The sequence below is a fragment of the Dermacentor albipictus genome, chromosome 1 (assembly GCF_038994185.2).
Source record: "Dermacentor albipictus isolate Rhodes 1998 colony chromosome 1, USDA_Dalb.pri_finalv2, whole genome shotgun sequence".
Lineage (NCBI taxonomy): Eukaryota > Metazoa > Arthropoda > Arachnida > Ixodida > Ixodidae > Dermacentor > Dermacentor albipictus.
The window spans coordinates 380,492,866-380,508,135 of record NC_091821.1 but is presented as its reverse complement, the minus strand read 5'-3'; the positions used below and the strand labels follow the sequence as shown (position 1 = coordinate 380,508,135).

The following is a 15,270-nucleotide window of genomic DNA, read 5'->3' as shown; positions in this document are numbered from 1 at the left end:
TCATCACTAACGCGCCGCTGCTCTACAGAACAGTTTACGTACACAAAGGCAACCGCGCTCTGATGCCCGACGACGGCGTTGGCGGGTGCCGTTCCGGGAACTATCGTTGCCGATCGAGGGTCGCTCGTTGTTCCGTGCCACTCCGAACCGTGAGAAGCACAAAAAAACGTCGTTCCCGCGGCAGCTTGTCCAGGCGTGTCAAATCAGCTCCGCGTTGGGGAACTCTGGAATCATTGTTCACGCACCGAACTAGTTCCGTCACAATGTCGAAGGGGCTGGAGGAAGGCGGCGGATTCCAACGCAAAGGCCGCTTCTTTGAACGCCTCCCAGCTGCAGCGACGGAGAGGGAGAGGTGCGCGTCTTGCACCCCTTGTCGTAATCGGGTGGCAAGGTGGCAATCTTGCTTAGCGGCTCGCCATTCTTAACAGTGTAAACTCAGGGTCGTCAGTCTTCAGAATACTTCAAACAAGACTCGCTACTGAGGTAATGCTGTACAGAAAGTGGAGTTTTCATCTGTGATACGCCGAGTACAAACACTTGCACGCAGAATTTTGTATAATTCCTTTTGAAGGTATGTTAGGCCTCATATTTAAGACCTGCAGGAAAAAGTTCTTCCCCTTCCTGCTGCACTGAATAAAATTCACCATACTCAAATTAATTTATGGTGTCTAGCTGGCTTTTAACAGGCTGCGCTTTGTGTTGCCCATTAGAGCATACTCTGAGTATTGATATTGAGCTAAATGACTATTGTGGTTATAGAAAGCATATTCTTTAATGAGGTATGGTAGGGTAAATGGTACATGTTAGTTTTAACATATTTTAGAAAAGGCTGGATATATTTACATCAAATTTCACGCGCTATCAAAAGATGCTCTTGGGTACAACATCGAACACTTCGTTTGTGTCTAGATGGTTTGCCTTTCCTTTGGCCCACTCCCAATATTTCAGGCGTGTTTAATTATTTAATGTATCATTTCTCTGCAACCAAGCAAAGGAATGTGATATTACGCAGTGTTATTCTAAATACCCATACGTTATATCTGAACTAAAGAGATATCATATCCTCTTTGGACCCCCCCCCAAAAAAAAATATCACTGCATGTACCACATAGCCACACAAACGCATATGGGTTTCTTGCTGTGTAATTTTTTCCAGTGGTATCATTCATATCATCAGAGATTTTTTTAGTTCAGCATATTTATGACTAATTGTAGTGCATGATATGATCGTGCTCATGATATGATTAATAAAAATGGGGCCCCTCGGTTAATCGGCTTTCTCCTTCTTTATTACATAACGAGAATCTCGAATCCAGCAACATTGATGCCTTCAGGTACCATGTATGGGTTTATTGACCAGTCGCCTTCAGCCAAAAAGATCACGTTCTTGTGACGCCTGCGGCAAAAAGGACGTTCCACGTCCGCCGCCAAGGTCTGTGAGTGGTGGCACTGGCTAACACTCCCAGGGTTCTACTAGGACGCATAAATACCCAAGAAAGTGGAAGGGGAAATGGTGCCGCGGTAGCTCAATTGGTAGAGCTTCGCACGCGAAATGCGAAGGTTGTGGGTTCGGTTCCCATCTGCAGCAAGCTGTTTTTTCATCCACCTTAATTCCATTAATTTATCATTTCTTTATTTCATTTATTAAGAACAAGTAATTTCCCTTATGTTGTCCTTGGTGTCAGTGTTGGCTTCTCATGATATGATTAATGAAAATGGGGCCCCTCGGTTAATCGGCTTTCTTATTGCTTATCTTCTAGGCAAGTGATACGTTTGAAACTCTAAACAGAGGTGACCACGACCGTAATGGTGGGAACAATAACAAAGACGAAACACACTACAAGAGCACCACTAGCGGTACATTTGCTATAAAGGGAAAGATTTTCAAGAATATATAATTTTGACGTAATAGTTCTGCGGAAACCCACAAGGAGGAGAGAAGTTTTTAAAAGAAAGAGACATCCACACAATCGCAACAGTTGCTACAAAGGAAACCCATACGGGTTCCTTGAAAGAAAAGCCTCGCAGTTGAAGAAAAATTCGTCGCCCAACTCGAACCCAGAACCACCACCTTTCCAGGGCAGCTGCTCTACCATCTGAGCTAACCAGGTGGCAAGCAGACGGCAGGGCAAAGTCAAATTTGTCAACAATTCGAAGCAAAGGCAACAGTTTGATGTAATAGTTCTTTTCTGCGAAGGACTATTACGTCGACTTTGCTTCGAGTTGTTGACAAATATGACTTCGCCCTGCCATCTGCTAGCCGCCTGGTTAGCTCTTATGGTAGATCGGCTGCCCCGGGGAGGCAGTGGTCCAAGGTTTGAGTCCCAGACCAACAAAAATTTTTCTTTAACTGCGAGGCTTTTCTTTCAAGGAACCCATATGCGTTTCCTTTGTGGCAATTGCTACGATTGGGCGGATGTCTCATTTTCTTTTAAATACTATATGATCTTTCAGTACAAATCATTTACTTTTATTTAAATCATTTACATTTACACACACACACACAAGCAAAAAGATACCATGGCATAACGAAGAAAACCACGAACGACAACGATAAACAAACTGGCCTTCAAACTCCGCCCGCCATTTTTAAACGCCAGGGCACGCGGTGCGCTTCCGCATGTTTGCTCTACATAGTGCAGTCGATTTTACTGTGCCAAAATTGAAAATTCAATTTTTGGGGAAATTTACCCTACCATACCCCTTTAAAGGGTTCACCAGTTCGTGCTTTCTTCTAAGATGAAACAAGGGGCTATTTTATTCAGTTATCCTATGGCAGTATGTGGTGTAAAAACATAGCAACAAGAGAAATTTTTTTTTAATGCTGAACATGTAATGGGTGGAAAAAAACATATCCTAGTGTCCTGTCACTGTGCATATGATGAGTGTGCAGGGACTAGATTGTACTTCAGTACGACTACTATTTGCTTTTGAATATTTATTTATTGTACCTTCAGGTTGTACAATGCATTATAGATGGGATAGGTTGTAATCAAATATCCAAACAGAAGAGAACAAGCAAATAAACATAATAAAGCAGTTACTTTGCAACTCGTGAATGAACCATTATGTGTAAATAAAAAAAGTAAGGTGCTGAAGAGATGCATGCGTGTCCTAAAAATAAAAAATTATGTCAATCAGATTATGTCGGCAAAAAATCTGTGAAGGTGATCAGTATCTGTTGCGCTGACTAATGAGGCACGAAAATGGTCCCAGTCATGGCCCATCTTTTCCTTTCTGTACTTTATTGCCAAGTTAGATGTTGAAAGATTTGTGCCAAGAGATGTCCGTGAAGTTACTGCACGAGATCATGTCTACTGCTCTTTAATAACTGTGTTTAAAAGTTTTAAGGTGTATGAGTGAATGTGAAGGTATCTGTTTTTGTCTCTTGGGTTGAGCAATTCAAATGGGGCTTTTCTCCTCAGACAAGGACCGGAGACGAAGGCGCAGTCGATCTCGATCCAGAAGCCGTGAACGCAGGCGCCGTTCCAGGTCTCGGGAGACCAGGAGGAGAAGGTACTCCCCTCTTTCTCTTTAGGCAGTACACATTTCTGTGCTGAGAGCTTAAAGGACATGTTAAACTTTGCAAGAGCTTTCTCACTGTTTAGGTGATTGTCGGTCTCTTGAGTCTGTTCTATTTTGATAGCTAGCTCTGCTTTCTATTTGATGACCTTATTCTAAGATGACCTTATCGAACTTTCCGAAAGTGAATTACTAGAAGGATGGCAAGAACAGAATGTCGTCAAGGTACAAAGGATAAAAATAAGGCGAGATGACAAAGAAATACCAACCAGGCACATAATCATCACATTTGGAACCAGCAACTTACCAGATTCAATAGAAACAGGATACTGCAAACTGCGGGTAAGGCCATACACTCCCAACCCACGCCGATGCTTCAAGTGTCAGCGGTTCGGGCACGGTTCGCAAAGTTGCCGAGGGCGCACTACATGTGCAAAATGTGCATCAAACGAACACTCGTCCGACACTTGCACTTCCGCCACACGTTGCGCTAACTGTGAAGGGGACCACCCCGCATACTCTCGTTCTTGCCCATCATGGAAAAAAGAAAAACAAATTATCGAAATCAAAGTCAAACATAACCTTTCCTTCCAAGAGGCGCGCAAGCGCTTCTCGTTGAACCAATGTAGTCCGTCCTACACTGATGTGGCGCGCCGGGGGGCAGCGCTACATCATTCGGCGGCCGCCGAAGTCACACGGAGTGTGACGGCGGTCACGCCATCAGCCCCCCCGGCCGGAACAGCCAGCGCTGTTCCAGCCCCCGCAAACAAGGAACAGCAGACCCTCGGGCCTGTTGAACCCAGGGCCACTGCTTGTGCAGATCGGCCCACCACTCCCGCGAAAATCCCCGCTCCGCGGGCAGTATCCACCGCCTCAGATGAGGTAATGGATACGAGCACAAATCCGGCGTCTCAGACGCCCAAGGAACGGCGCAGCTCCCTCGAGCGCGCCGGGAAGAAAGAGAGAGCTCGCATCAAGGGGCCTGGATAGGCCTCGTGAGCTAAGCTATATTTCTTAGGCACACAGCACAAAACACATACATTATGGATACACAGATAATACAATGGAATGTGAGGGGTTTACTCCACAACCTAGACGACATTAAGGAACTTTTACATAGGTACACCCCAAAGGTGCTGTGTGTCCAGGAAACACATCTTAAACCTTCACAAACAAACTTTCTCCGACAGTATGCCATTTTCCGGAAAGACCGCAACGACGCCTTCGCCTCGTCTGGCGGTGTGGCAATAATTGTAGATAAGGGTGTTGCATGCCAGCAATTACAGCTTAAAACACCCCTAGAGGCAGTTGCAGTCCGTGCGATATTGTTTAATAAACTAGTAACAATTTGCTCACTATATATCCCCCCGAACTGCCATCTTTCAAAAACGGAATTACAAAGCTTCATTAATGAACTGCACGAACCTTATATTGTCGTCGGAGATTTCAATGCACACAACACCCTTTGGGGAGGTTGTCGTTGTGATGCCAGGGGACGCTTAGTAGAAAGCCTCCTCTTCACTACAGGTGCATGCTTACTAAATAATAAAGAGCCTACATTCTATAGCGTGGCAAACAAAACATTTTCATCGATCGATTTGAGCATTGCGTCTGGTACACTCGTACCGTATCTAGAGTGGAACGTGCTTAAAAATCCATATGGGAGCGATCATTTTCCAATTCTCATAAAATCAACAAAACAGGATCAATGCTCCCCATGCGTCCCCCACTGGATAGTCGAGTCAGCCGACTGGAAGCGTTATGAAGAACTCACCCGCATGACTTGGGAAGACATATCTGCACTTTCTATTGATGACGCCGTGGCATATCTGACCGCATTTATTGTTGATGCAGCGTCACTCTGTATCCCTGAATCAAATGGATCATCCACTAGGCGACGTGTTCCCTGGTGGAATGCGGAGTGCAAAGAAGCTCGTAAAAATCAAAATAAGGCTTGGAGTCACCTTCGCGAATCTCCAACTACCGAGAATCTGATCAATTTCAAGAAAATAAAGTCACTAGGTAGAAGAACACGCCGCCGAGCCAAACGGGAAAGTTGGCAAAACTACACCAGTAGCATCAGTTCATATACAGACGAATGGAAAGCCTGGAATAGGGTCAACAAAATAAAAGGCCGCCAAACTCACCCTCTACCTTTAGTAAACACACAAGGAGACACTATTGAGGACCAGGCTGATTCGCTAGGGGCACATTTCCAGTACATTTCTAATTCATCGCATTACTCAGATACATTTCTGAGATATCAGCGACAAGCGGAACGACAGCCTCTGAACCGGAAAGGAAATAAAAATGAACCCTACAACCGGCCATTTAACATGGTGGAATTTCAGGCTGCATTGAACTGTTGCAATAAATCAGCTCCTGGAGGCGATCAAATAGTTTGAGATGATAGAACACCTACACGCCGAAACACACAAAACACTACTATCACTCTTTAATTCCATATTCTCTGCCAGTTACATTCCATCTGCTTGGAAGCAAGCAGTCGTCATTCCTATTCTTAAAGAGGGCAAGGATCCAACTTCGGTCTGCAGCTACAGGCCTATAGCCCTGACAAGCTGCCTAAGCAAACTCTTTGAGAAAATGGTAAACAGACGGCTAATCCATTATCTTGAAAGTAATAATATATTAGACCCCTTGCAGTGTGGTTTTAGGGAGGGTAGATGTACGACAGATCACCTTGTCCGTATGGAGGCGAATATCCGAGATGCCTTCGTGCACAAGCAGTTTCTATTAGCCGTATTTTTAGATATGGAAAAGGCATACGACACAACCTGGCGTTATGGAATTCTTCGTGATCTGGCTTGTATGGGTGTCAGAGGCAATCTCTTGAATCTGATCCAAAGCTACCTCTCTAATCGTACATTCCGTGTGAGGGTTGGTAAAGTGCTATCTCGTCAATTTACACAGGAAACAGGTGTGCCACAAGGAGGTGTACTGAGCTGCACGCTCTTCATCGTAAAAATGAATTCCCTCTATAGCGTCATACCACGAACAATGTTTTATTCAGTGTACGTGGATGACGTACAGATAGGATTTAAATCATGCAACATTTCTATCTGTGAGCGACATATACAGCTTGGCCTAAACAAAATATCTAAGTGGGCTGACGAGAATGGATTCAAGTTAAACCCCCAAAAAAGCACATGCCTTCTATTTTCGAAAAAGAGAGGTATATTACCTGACCCTGCTATCTATCTTAATGGACAACGGCTATCTGTCAGCCACGAACATAAATTTTTAGGAATCATCTTAGACTCTAAACTAACATTTGTCCCTCACCTTAAATATCTGAGAGCGAGATGTCTGAAGACAATGAATTTGCTAAAGCTCTTGTCCCGCACATCTTGGGGAAGTGACAGGAGATGCCTTTTGAGCCTCTACAAAAGCCTTATACGGTCGCGTCTCGACTATGGAGCAATAGTATATAGCTCCGCTGCACCTAGTGCTTTAAAGATGCTAGATCCCATTCACCACTTGGGTATACGCCTGGCTACAGGCGCTTTTCGGACAAGTCCCGTAGAAAGCCTGTATGTGGAGTGTAATGAATGGTCATTACATCTCCAAAGGACATATTTAACCTTCTCCTATGCTCTCAAGGTCAAATCAGACGTTCAGCATCCATGTCACTCACTTATTCATGAAGAGTCTACAGCCAGATTATTTCGTAACCGCCCAACTATTAGACCTCCGTTGAGCCTTCGTTTGACAACACTGGCAGAAGAAACAGGTGTCTTAGTCCCAGAGAATGTCCTAATGGCACCCACCCGCCTGCTCCCACCATGGGAATGGCAGACCATTGAATGCGACGTCTCTTTTGTAGAAGTATCTAAGAGGGCGCCAGAAGCACATATACAATTCCATTTTCGTGAACTTCAGGAGAAGTACTCCTGTAAAGAATATTATACAGACACTTCCAGATCCTCTAAAGGTGTTTCCTACGCAGCTCTGGGACCTTCATTTTCAGTATCCGGAGCACTAAATCCACACACAAGTATATTTACAGCTGAAGCCTACGCTATACTCTCGGCTGTTCAAAACATAAGGCTCACAAAACTGGCTAGGGCTATTGTATTTACAGACTCATTAAGTGTAGTCAGAGCCATACTTAAACCAAGAAAATATAAAAACTCAGTTTTTAGTGAGCTGTATAGTCTGTTGTGCTCCCTATATATGTGCAATCAAGTGACTGTGATATGCTGGGTACCTGGTCACAAAGGTATTAAAGGCAACGAAGCTGCTGACGAAAGCGCTGGGTCAGTAACTTTTAGCGATGCAGATTCAAATATCCCCATCCCTGCCACAGACCTAAAGCCTTTTCTACGCAGTAAATTGCGGAATCATTGGCAAGGCGAATGAGATAAACAAGCAATGAATAAGCTTCACATAATAAAACCAAAACTGGGGAACTGGGTAAATGGTAAAATAGCAAGGTACAAGGAAGTACTTCTTTGCCGTTTAAGGATAGGCCACACATACGGTACCCACTCTCATCTCTTGACTGGGGGCGATCCTCCAACTTGTGTTAGGTGCGGCAACAATCTCACTGTCCTCCATGTTCTAATTCAGTGCCCTGCAATAGAAACAGACAGGAAAAAGTTTTTCCCTGCTGCATATCGCGACAATTTACCCCTTCACCCTGCATTTTTTCTTAGCGATGAACCGCTTTTTAATCTGCAAACAGTCTTAGAGTTTTTAGCTGAAACGGACACCCTGAAAATCATCTGGCCTGGTAACTTTTAGCACACGACTAACAGCCCTGCATTCAAGGGCTCTCTTGAAACTCTCTTGTCAATGTTAAGTTTTATTGCATCATGTTTTAACGAAAGTCCATAGCCATAGCCCATCTCAAACCCTAGTCATCGTCATTATTTTAGCACCTATGTATTCTACTCCACTTACAGGGGAAGTTTTTAGGCCCTTTTACAGCCATATTTCATCTACCATGATGAGTTCATTGTGCACGTCACCAACACATCGTCAACATTACCACCTGTCATGGCGCTCTTTGGCCAAACCTGGCCCTTGCGCCATTAAACACCACACATCATCATCATCATCTGCTTTCTATTTGTAGCATAGTCACCACTGGGATAGCATGTGTTCAGTATAAGCTACTCAGATCTTGTCAAAGGCTCTCTGTGTTGGCTCAGTGACTCCCTGCGGGGGCGTCTGTGTCAGCAGGTGTTTGATGTGTTGCGACACCATGTACCCAAGCACATGAGGGTTCGACCCTCCCACGTTTATCCATGCGCGGCTTAGCTGTGTCTGGGGAAAGGGCTATCCTGGTGTTTGAGCTGGTGCCGGGTGTTCTGACCTTTAAGGCCCCCTGGCGGAGGCAACACACCTCTTAGGACTCTGCTTCACATAGACGGCGCCTCCAGACTGACTCACCTGGAGAGAATCGGCAGTCTCCTTTTCCCGTTTTCCTCTTCAATCTTTCTTTCTCTTCCACTTTTCTATCATTCCTGTCTTCTGGTAACTTCTCACTTCCGCATTTCTTGACGGCAAGGGTTAACCTTAAGTGTTATATCCATCCTTGGCTATAATAGCGGCGATGTACAGCTGGCATCTGCAGCTAATCTTCCCACATTGTAGCGGCCCCTTGTTGGGCTCCATGGTGGTTGGCTACCATCACTGTCAAAATCAATAAAACTATATGGCATTAACATTGTCCCCCTAAACTACCTGATCGTCCTCTCTCAAAAAGAGAATGCACCAAAGAAACTGTTCAATTTTTCTTTCAACACAGGGGAACTTTGCTACCCTACCAGGCACAGTCAAAACCCTGGAGAAACTGTTAGAACTCTCTCACCGAAACACTAGATCCCTGTCACAAAGTTAAATATGGCTAGCGGTGACCTCCTGCTTGAGTTCTGCGATAAACAATGGCATGAAAAGCTTCCAAATCTAGTCTCCTTCAGTGACAAGAGAGACAAACCCTGCATTACGGGTCGCGGGAAGGGCTCTGTAAGCTAAATCAATTTTTCTCTCTAAACTCAACATCACAGTGTAATGGCGGGAGACTTCTACATATCCCCGATGATGTCAAGGTAGTCTTACATAAATTTAATCCAAAGTTGCTGTGTGTTCAAGAGACTCATTTAAAGCTTACACAGACAGGTTTTTTACTGCAATTAGCCATTTTCCTCATTTTTCAGTGAGCTGCCTGAGCCTTACATACTCGGTGATTTCAACAAGCACAATGGTCTCTGGGGAGGCTCTCAATGCAATGCAAAAGACTGTTTAATAGAAGATTTTCGTGTTCCTTCAGGTGCATGTTTTTTAAATAAAAAGGGGCCAAGGTTATAGTACAGCACATAACACTTACTCTTTGATAGATTTAGCCATCTCCTCTGGGACACTTCTGCCATCCCTAGAATGGGATGTAATTAAAATCTATATGGTCAGGTTCATTTTCCCATTTGTCTCAAAACATCAGAAATACATTTGTTCATACAGACCCCCCTCGATGGAAACTAGAATCCACAGATTGGGGAAAATTTCACCAAACGATGCTTATCCATCAAAATGCTTTTAACGATTTTAATCTCAACTGTGCCGTTTCTTTTCTTTTTTTTACCACTTTTATAATTGATGCCACATGCGAGTGCATACCACAAACAAATGGGGCTCCAAAAAAGAGGCAGGTTCCCTGGTAAAATGGAGATTGCATGACTGCTTGTGAAAAAGCAAAGTAAAGCTTGTGGCTTGCTGTGAGAAAAAATGCCATAACCTCACAGTCTGTAAGCGACAGATTCAACTTGACCTCTCCATAAAGTGTCAAAATGGGCGACTGCATTCAGGTGAAATCCCCTTAAAAACTACTGCGTCCTATTCTCAAGAAAGAGAGCCCTACTCCCGGATCCTGATATTGAGCTGCATGGACAGTGTAATGGTTGGGGTCGGGCATGAATTAGATGGTAGCTGGCCCATGCCGTCGTCCAACTCATCCACGCTGACGACGTTGTTGAAGGGAGAGACTTGTTCTCATCGAGAACGAGGAATATGGGATTTATTTATTTACGAGTAAAATTCTACAAATCATCTTTATGCGGTCCATAACTACCAGTACCATTCCTAACGTCTGGAAGTTAAGCAAGGTTGTCCCGGTTTTCAAAAGCGGCGACTGAACTGATCCCTCGAATTATCGCTCGATATCACTCACCTGTATTGCCTGCAAACTTATTGAACACAACCTACTATTCTCATGTTGCCTCTCATCTTGAAGCTAACTCTCTCCTTTTCTATAACCAGCATGGCTTCCAACCAGGTCACTCATGTGAAACTCAACTCTCTGAATTCACTACTAACCTCCATTTAAAACTTGATTCTCTCTTCCAAACAGACGTAATTTATCTAGCCTTTTCAAAAGCCTTTGATCGTGTACCTCACGAACAACTAATGATCAAAGTTAACAGCTTGTATCTACTCCCTCTAATCACGTCCTGGATCCGGTGCTTCCTAATTGGTCGATCACAGTTTACAGTTATTTGACACGATCACTCTACAGTCACCGAAGTATTATCTGGAGTACCGCAAGGGTCAGTCCTCGGACCTCTTTTGTTTTTAATTTTCATTAATGACCTCTCTTCTGGTATTTCGTCATCCATCCGGCTCTTTGCCGATGACTGCGTGCTGTACCGCCATGTAAATTCATACGGTGATCAGTTGCTTTTACAGCATGACCTCACTACAATTGAAAAATGGTGCACAGAGTGGCTCATGCAGCTAAACGCCAAAAAATGTAAGTTCACACGCGTATCGCGGAAACACTCTCTCATGTCATACTCTTACTCTTTGCATTCCCTTCCTATTGAGCTGGTTCAATCATACAGGTACCTCGGTATCTTCACTAGCAAGCTTACATGTTCAGAATATATTGAAAGTCTGGTTACTGCCACTAATCGATCCCTGGGATTCTTAAGACGATCACTATCATCATCACCCCCTATGATCTGTCAACTAGCATATGAAACACTCATCCGTACTAAACTGAAATTCGCGTCGGCAATATGGAATCCCCATTAAGCGTACCTTGTTGAGCTACTGGAAGCAAAACCGCGCAGCCCGATGTATTACATCCCATTATGACTATCGGCTAAGTGTTTTAACATTAAACCATCCCTCCAAATCCAATCATTAGCACATCGCTGAAAAATCTCACGCTTATGCCTCTTTCAAAAGCTGTATTACAATTTCCCACATTTACGAGACACGCTTCTTTTGCCACCCAACCGTACTTCACGCCGTCTCTCAAACAAACTCAGTCTTCAACGTCTTCACGGCTCTACTGAATCCTTCAACAGCTCTTTCTTGTCGGTAGCTATTGCAGAATGGAATAGTTTACCTGACCATGTAGTAATCGAACGTAACCCTACCAAGTTTCGAAACATACTAACAAACTTTGTGAGTACTGATGCTTAACATATTTGACTTATTTTTACTACATCGCTCTTTTTTTGTGTGTGTGCATTGGTTATCACTTTTTGTGTTTGACAGGCATTTCAATACACCTTCTTTACCCTTCTCAATGTTATTGTTTCTTACTTCAGTCATGGCTGTTTCTAAGTTTGAAGCTTCTAAACGAAGCTTCATTCCACACATAAAATACCTGAAGATCAAATGCCAAAAATGCCAAGATCAAATACTCTTAAAATTTTGTCATTCACATGGGGCAGTGACAGAAAGTGCCCCGTGAGTCTCTATAAAAGCCTGATATGCACACGCTTAGACTATGGGGCCATAGTGTATTAGCCTGCCAGTCCAGCACCCCAAAGATGCTGAGCCCTGTTTACTATCTACGTATCCATCTGGTATCCATCTACGCATCCATCTGGAGCATTCAGGACAAACCCAATAGAATATCTCTGCACAGAATCGAATGAGTGGTCACTCCATCAGCAGAGGAGGTACTTCAAATTCTTATATTATCTGAAAATACACTCAAGCAATGAGCACTCCTCCTATTCAACTGTAAATGATATTACTTGTGCCAACCTCTTTCACAACTGACCTGCAGTGAGAGAGCCATTTTCACTGTGTTTAAGGAACCTTAGTGAGGAAATGGGCTTTCCAGTCTTTGAATATCCTCCAATGGCTCCAGTGAAGCTGTTATTGCTGTGGCAGCGGTAAATCGTTGAATGTGACGCATCAGTTACTGATGTAACAAAATATGCTTCAGATGTGCACATACAAAAGCACTTTCTAGAGCTTCAGTCAAAGCCATTCTTGAAGCCATTTCTGTGCAAAAAACTGAAGTATTGTCAACACTTGTGGGATGTGGAAACATTGAATAAGCTCCATGTGAGTAAGCTACTTTTATGGAATTGGCCAACATTAACAAAGTCGCCTCAGAATAGGGCACACATATGGTACCCATTCATACCTTTTGACTAGCGCTGAACCTCCCCTCTGTGGTAGATGTGACGAGAGGCTGACGTACTGCACCTTTTGCTGGAGTGTTGGGAAACAGAAGCAGAACGACAAAAGCACTTTCATCTGGCGTACCAATGGCACATTCCCCTTCATCTTGCATTGTTTCTTGAACCGCAACCATTTCTTGAAGAACAATCAGTATTAAATTATTTATTTGATGTTAAACTATTTATAAGTCCATGTGATTCACAGCACAGAGGCTGCTGCTGCGATAGTAACGTCTTGTATGGCACACATCTCCAGGCACTTGTGCTTAGGGACGCTGTTCAGGCAATAGTGCTACATACAGTGACATATTTTAGTATGTAACCTCTTCATGATATATAGTTTGTACATAGCACACATCATTTTTCATTGTCATAGTTTTAATATATATATATATTTTATGGACTTTTCAGTTAATGTTTTTAGGTCTCTTTTCAGCCGTGTTTCATCCACTACTCATAATTCACAGTTCATGTACCATTGACAAACCCTTATTATCAACTTCGTGCTCTTTTGGCCACATTGGGCCCTTTCGCCAATAAAACGCACTACAGTCGCCGACCGTTTATTCGGACCTCACGGGGACTGCGAAAATGTCCGAATAAACAGGTGTCCGAAAAAGCAGATTAAGAAAAAAAAATGAAATCCTTTATTTCCACGCACTTTTCGGGCTCGGCAGTAGGCTTGGAAGAAATCGTGAATGCGCCGTTGCACGCTGTTCTGTTTACGCGCAATCAGATAAGCCTGAATCTCGGAGAGGGTCGTACAGGCTGAAAGCACAGTCACTGCTTGTACACGTTCCGCATGCGACGGCAGCGTAGCACATGGTACGTCATCTTCCGACTCAAAGTCATTGTCCAGCAGTGCAGCTGAAACCTGACAAATGATCTCACCGTTGTCGAGGTCTGCGCATGTCAGTGCAGCAGTGTCAGCACCTGTGAAACTGTCAAATGAGACGGTGTCCAGAATTGCATTGCAACCACTGCGCAGGTCTCGGCAGAACATTTTCCGCGTCAGTAGGGAGCACATCGGAAGGCGACATGTCTTAGGCCTCCCGGCACCCGCTTGCCGGCATTCCCCAGCGCAGTCTGCGCGGGCACTGTCGGCGCCATAAGACCCTTGACGCGATGTTTACGTATGCCGCGTTGGATCACCGAAACCTCGACACAGCACACAAAGCAAACACCACCGTGCCGACACCAGTCGCACAAACGAAAAACGCGGCCTGCTCGCAGCATCTTGCGCGAAAAAACAAATCAGCTGCTGGATTGTCTTGACGTGGTTTACTAAGCTGAAACCGGAACTGCTGCAGAGCCACTCTAACCAGGCAGAAACGATGATGATGAGCGGGGATTTCCAGTAGCGCCACTTCGTGGGGCAGCAAGGAAGCTCCGTTCAAAACAAAAATGGCGTTCAGCAAGTCGAACCATGCACCGGTCAGAGTCGGTGCATGGTGCTCTCGACCGAGTTGGCTCAAGGAGTGTCCGAAAAATCAGACGAGAGGTTGCAAGGTGTCCGAACTTTCGGCAGTTGTTATACATTATGGTCTATGGGGAGAATGGCGGTGCCGCGAAGCTGACCGAATAATCGGGCATGTCCGAATTTTTGGAGTCCGAAAAATCGGTCGGCAACTGTAATCATCATCATCATAGGCTCAGTGACTATGGTGTCCTGCTCCTGAGCGCGAGGTTCCAGCTTCAATTCCCAACTGTAATAGACTTTATTATGGTGGCAGCGAAACGAAAAAGAATGCTTGTGTACCTAGATTTGTGTATGAGCTAAATAACCGCAAGTGGTTGAAATTAAGAGTGGAATCCTCCGCTATGGCGCCACTCATAGCTTGTGTATTGCTTTGGTATGTTAAACCTATTTATTTGAATTTAGTTTGTCTTGTCAGACTATTATATTCAGTTGCAGTGCAGTAATATAGACAGGTTTGTGGTAGCAAAACAGTTCCTTTTGTCATTATCACCTAAGTTATCAGGATTGTATGATTGTGAAGGGTGTGTCATAAAACAGCACGAAAATTGAGTGAATGGAATGTTACATTATGCCTATACAGGGCCCTTGTCTTATTGAAGCCATGCATCTTAAAGTATACTGCGTCATGTTACAAGCCATGACATTGCTTTCGTGTTCACTTGCAGCCGAAGTCGTAGCCGAGACAGAGGTGCCGCCGGAGGAGCAAAAAAGTCTCGCAGAAGGAAGCCCTCTATTTACTGGGATGTGCCGCCTCCTGGCTTTGAGCACATCACTCCCCTTCAGTACAAGGCCATGCAAGGTAGGCAGGTGATGAGCACATCA

The 15,270-nt window shown here is 44.3% G+C and overlaps 1 protein-coding gene across 1 annotated transcript in view; it reads left to right on the top strand.

Annotated features, from left to right (window-relative positions):
* Nucleotides 1-15,270, top strand: part of U2af50 (U2 small nuclear riboprotein auxiliary factor 50) — a 65,659-nt gene that overhangs the window by 6,863 nt on the left and 43,526 nt on the right. Inside the window, exons 2-3 of the mRNA XM_065429749.2 lie at nt 3,426-3,516; nt 15,114-15,247. Coding sequence (XP_065285821.2) covers nt 3,426-3,516; nt 15,114-15,247 — 225 coding nt within the window. The remainder of the gene's footprint in view (nt 1-3,425; nt 3,517-15,113; nt 15,248-15,270) is intronic.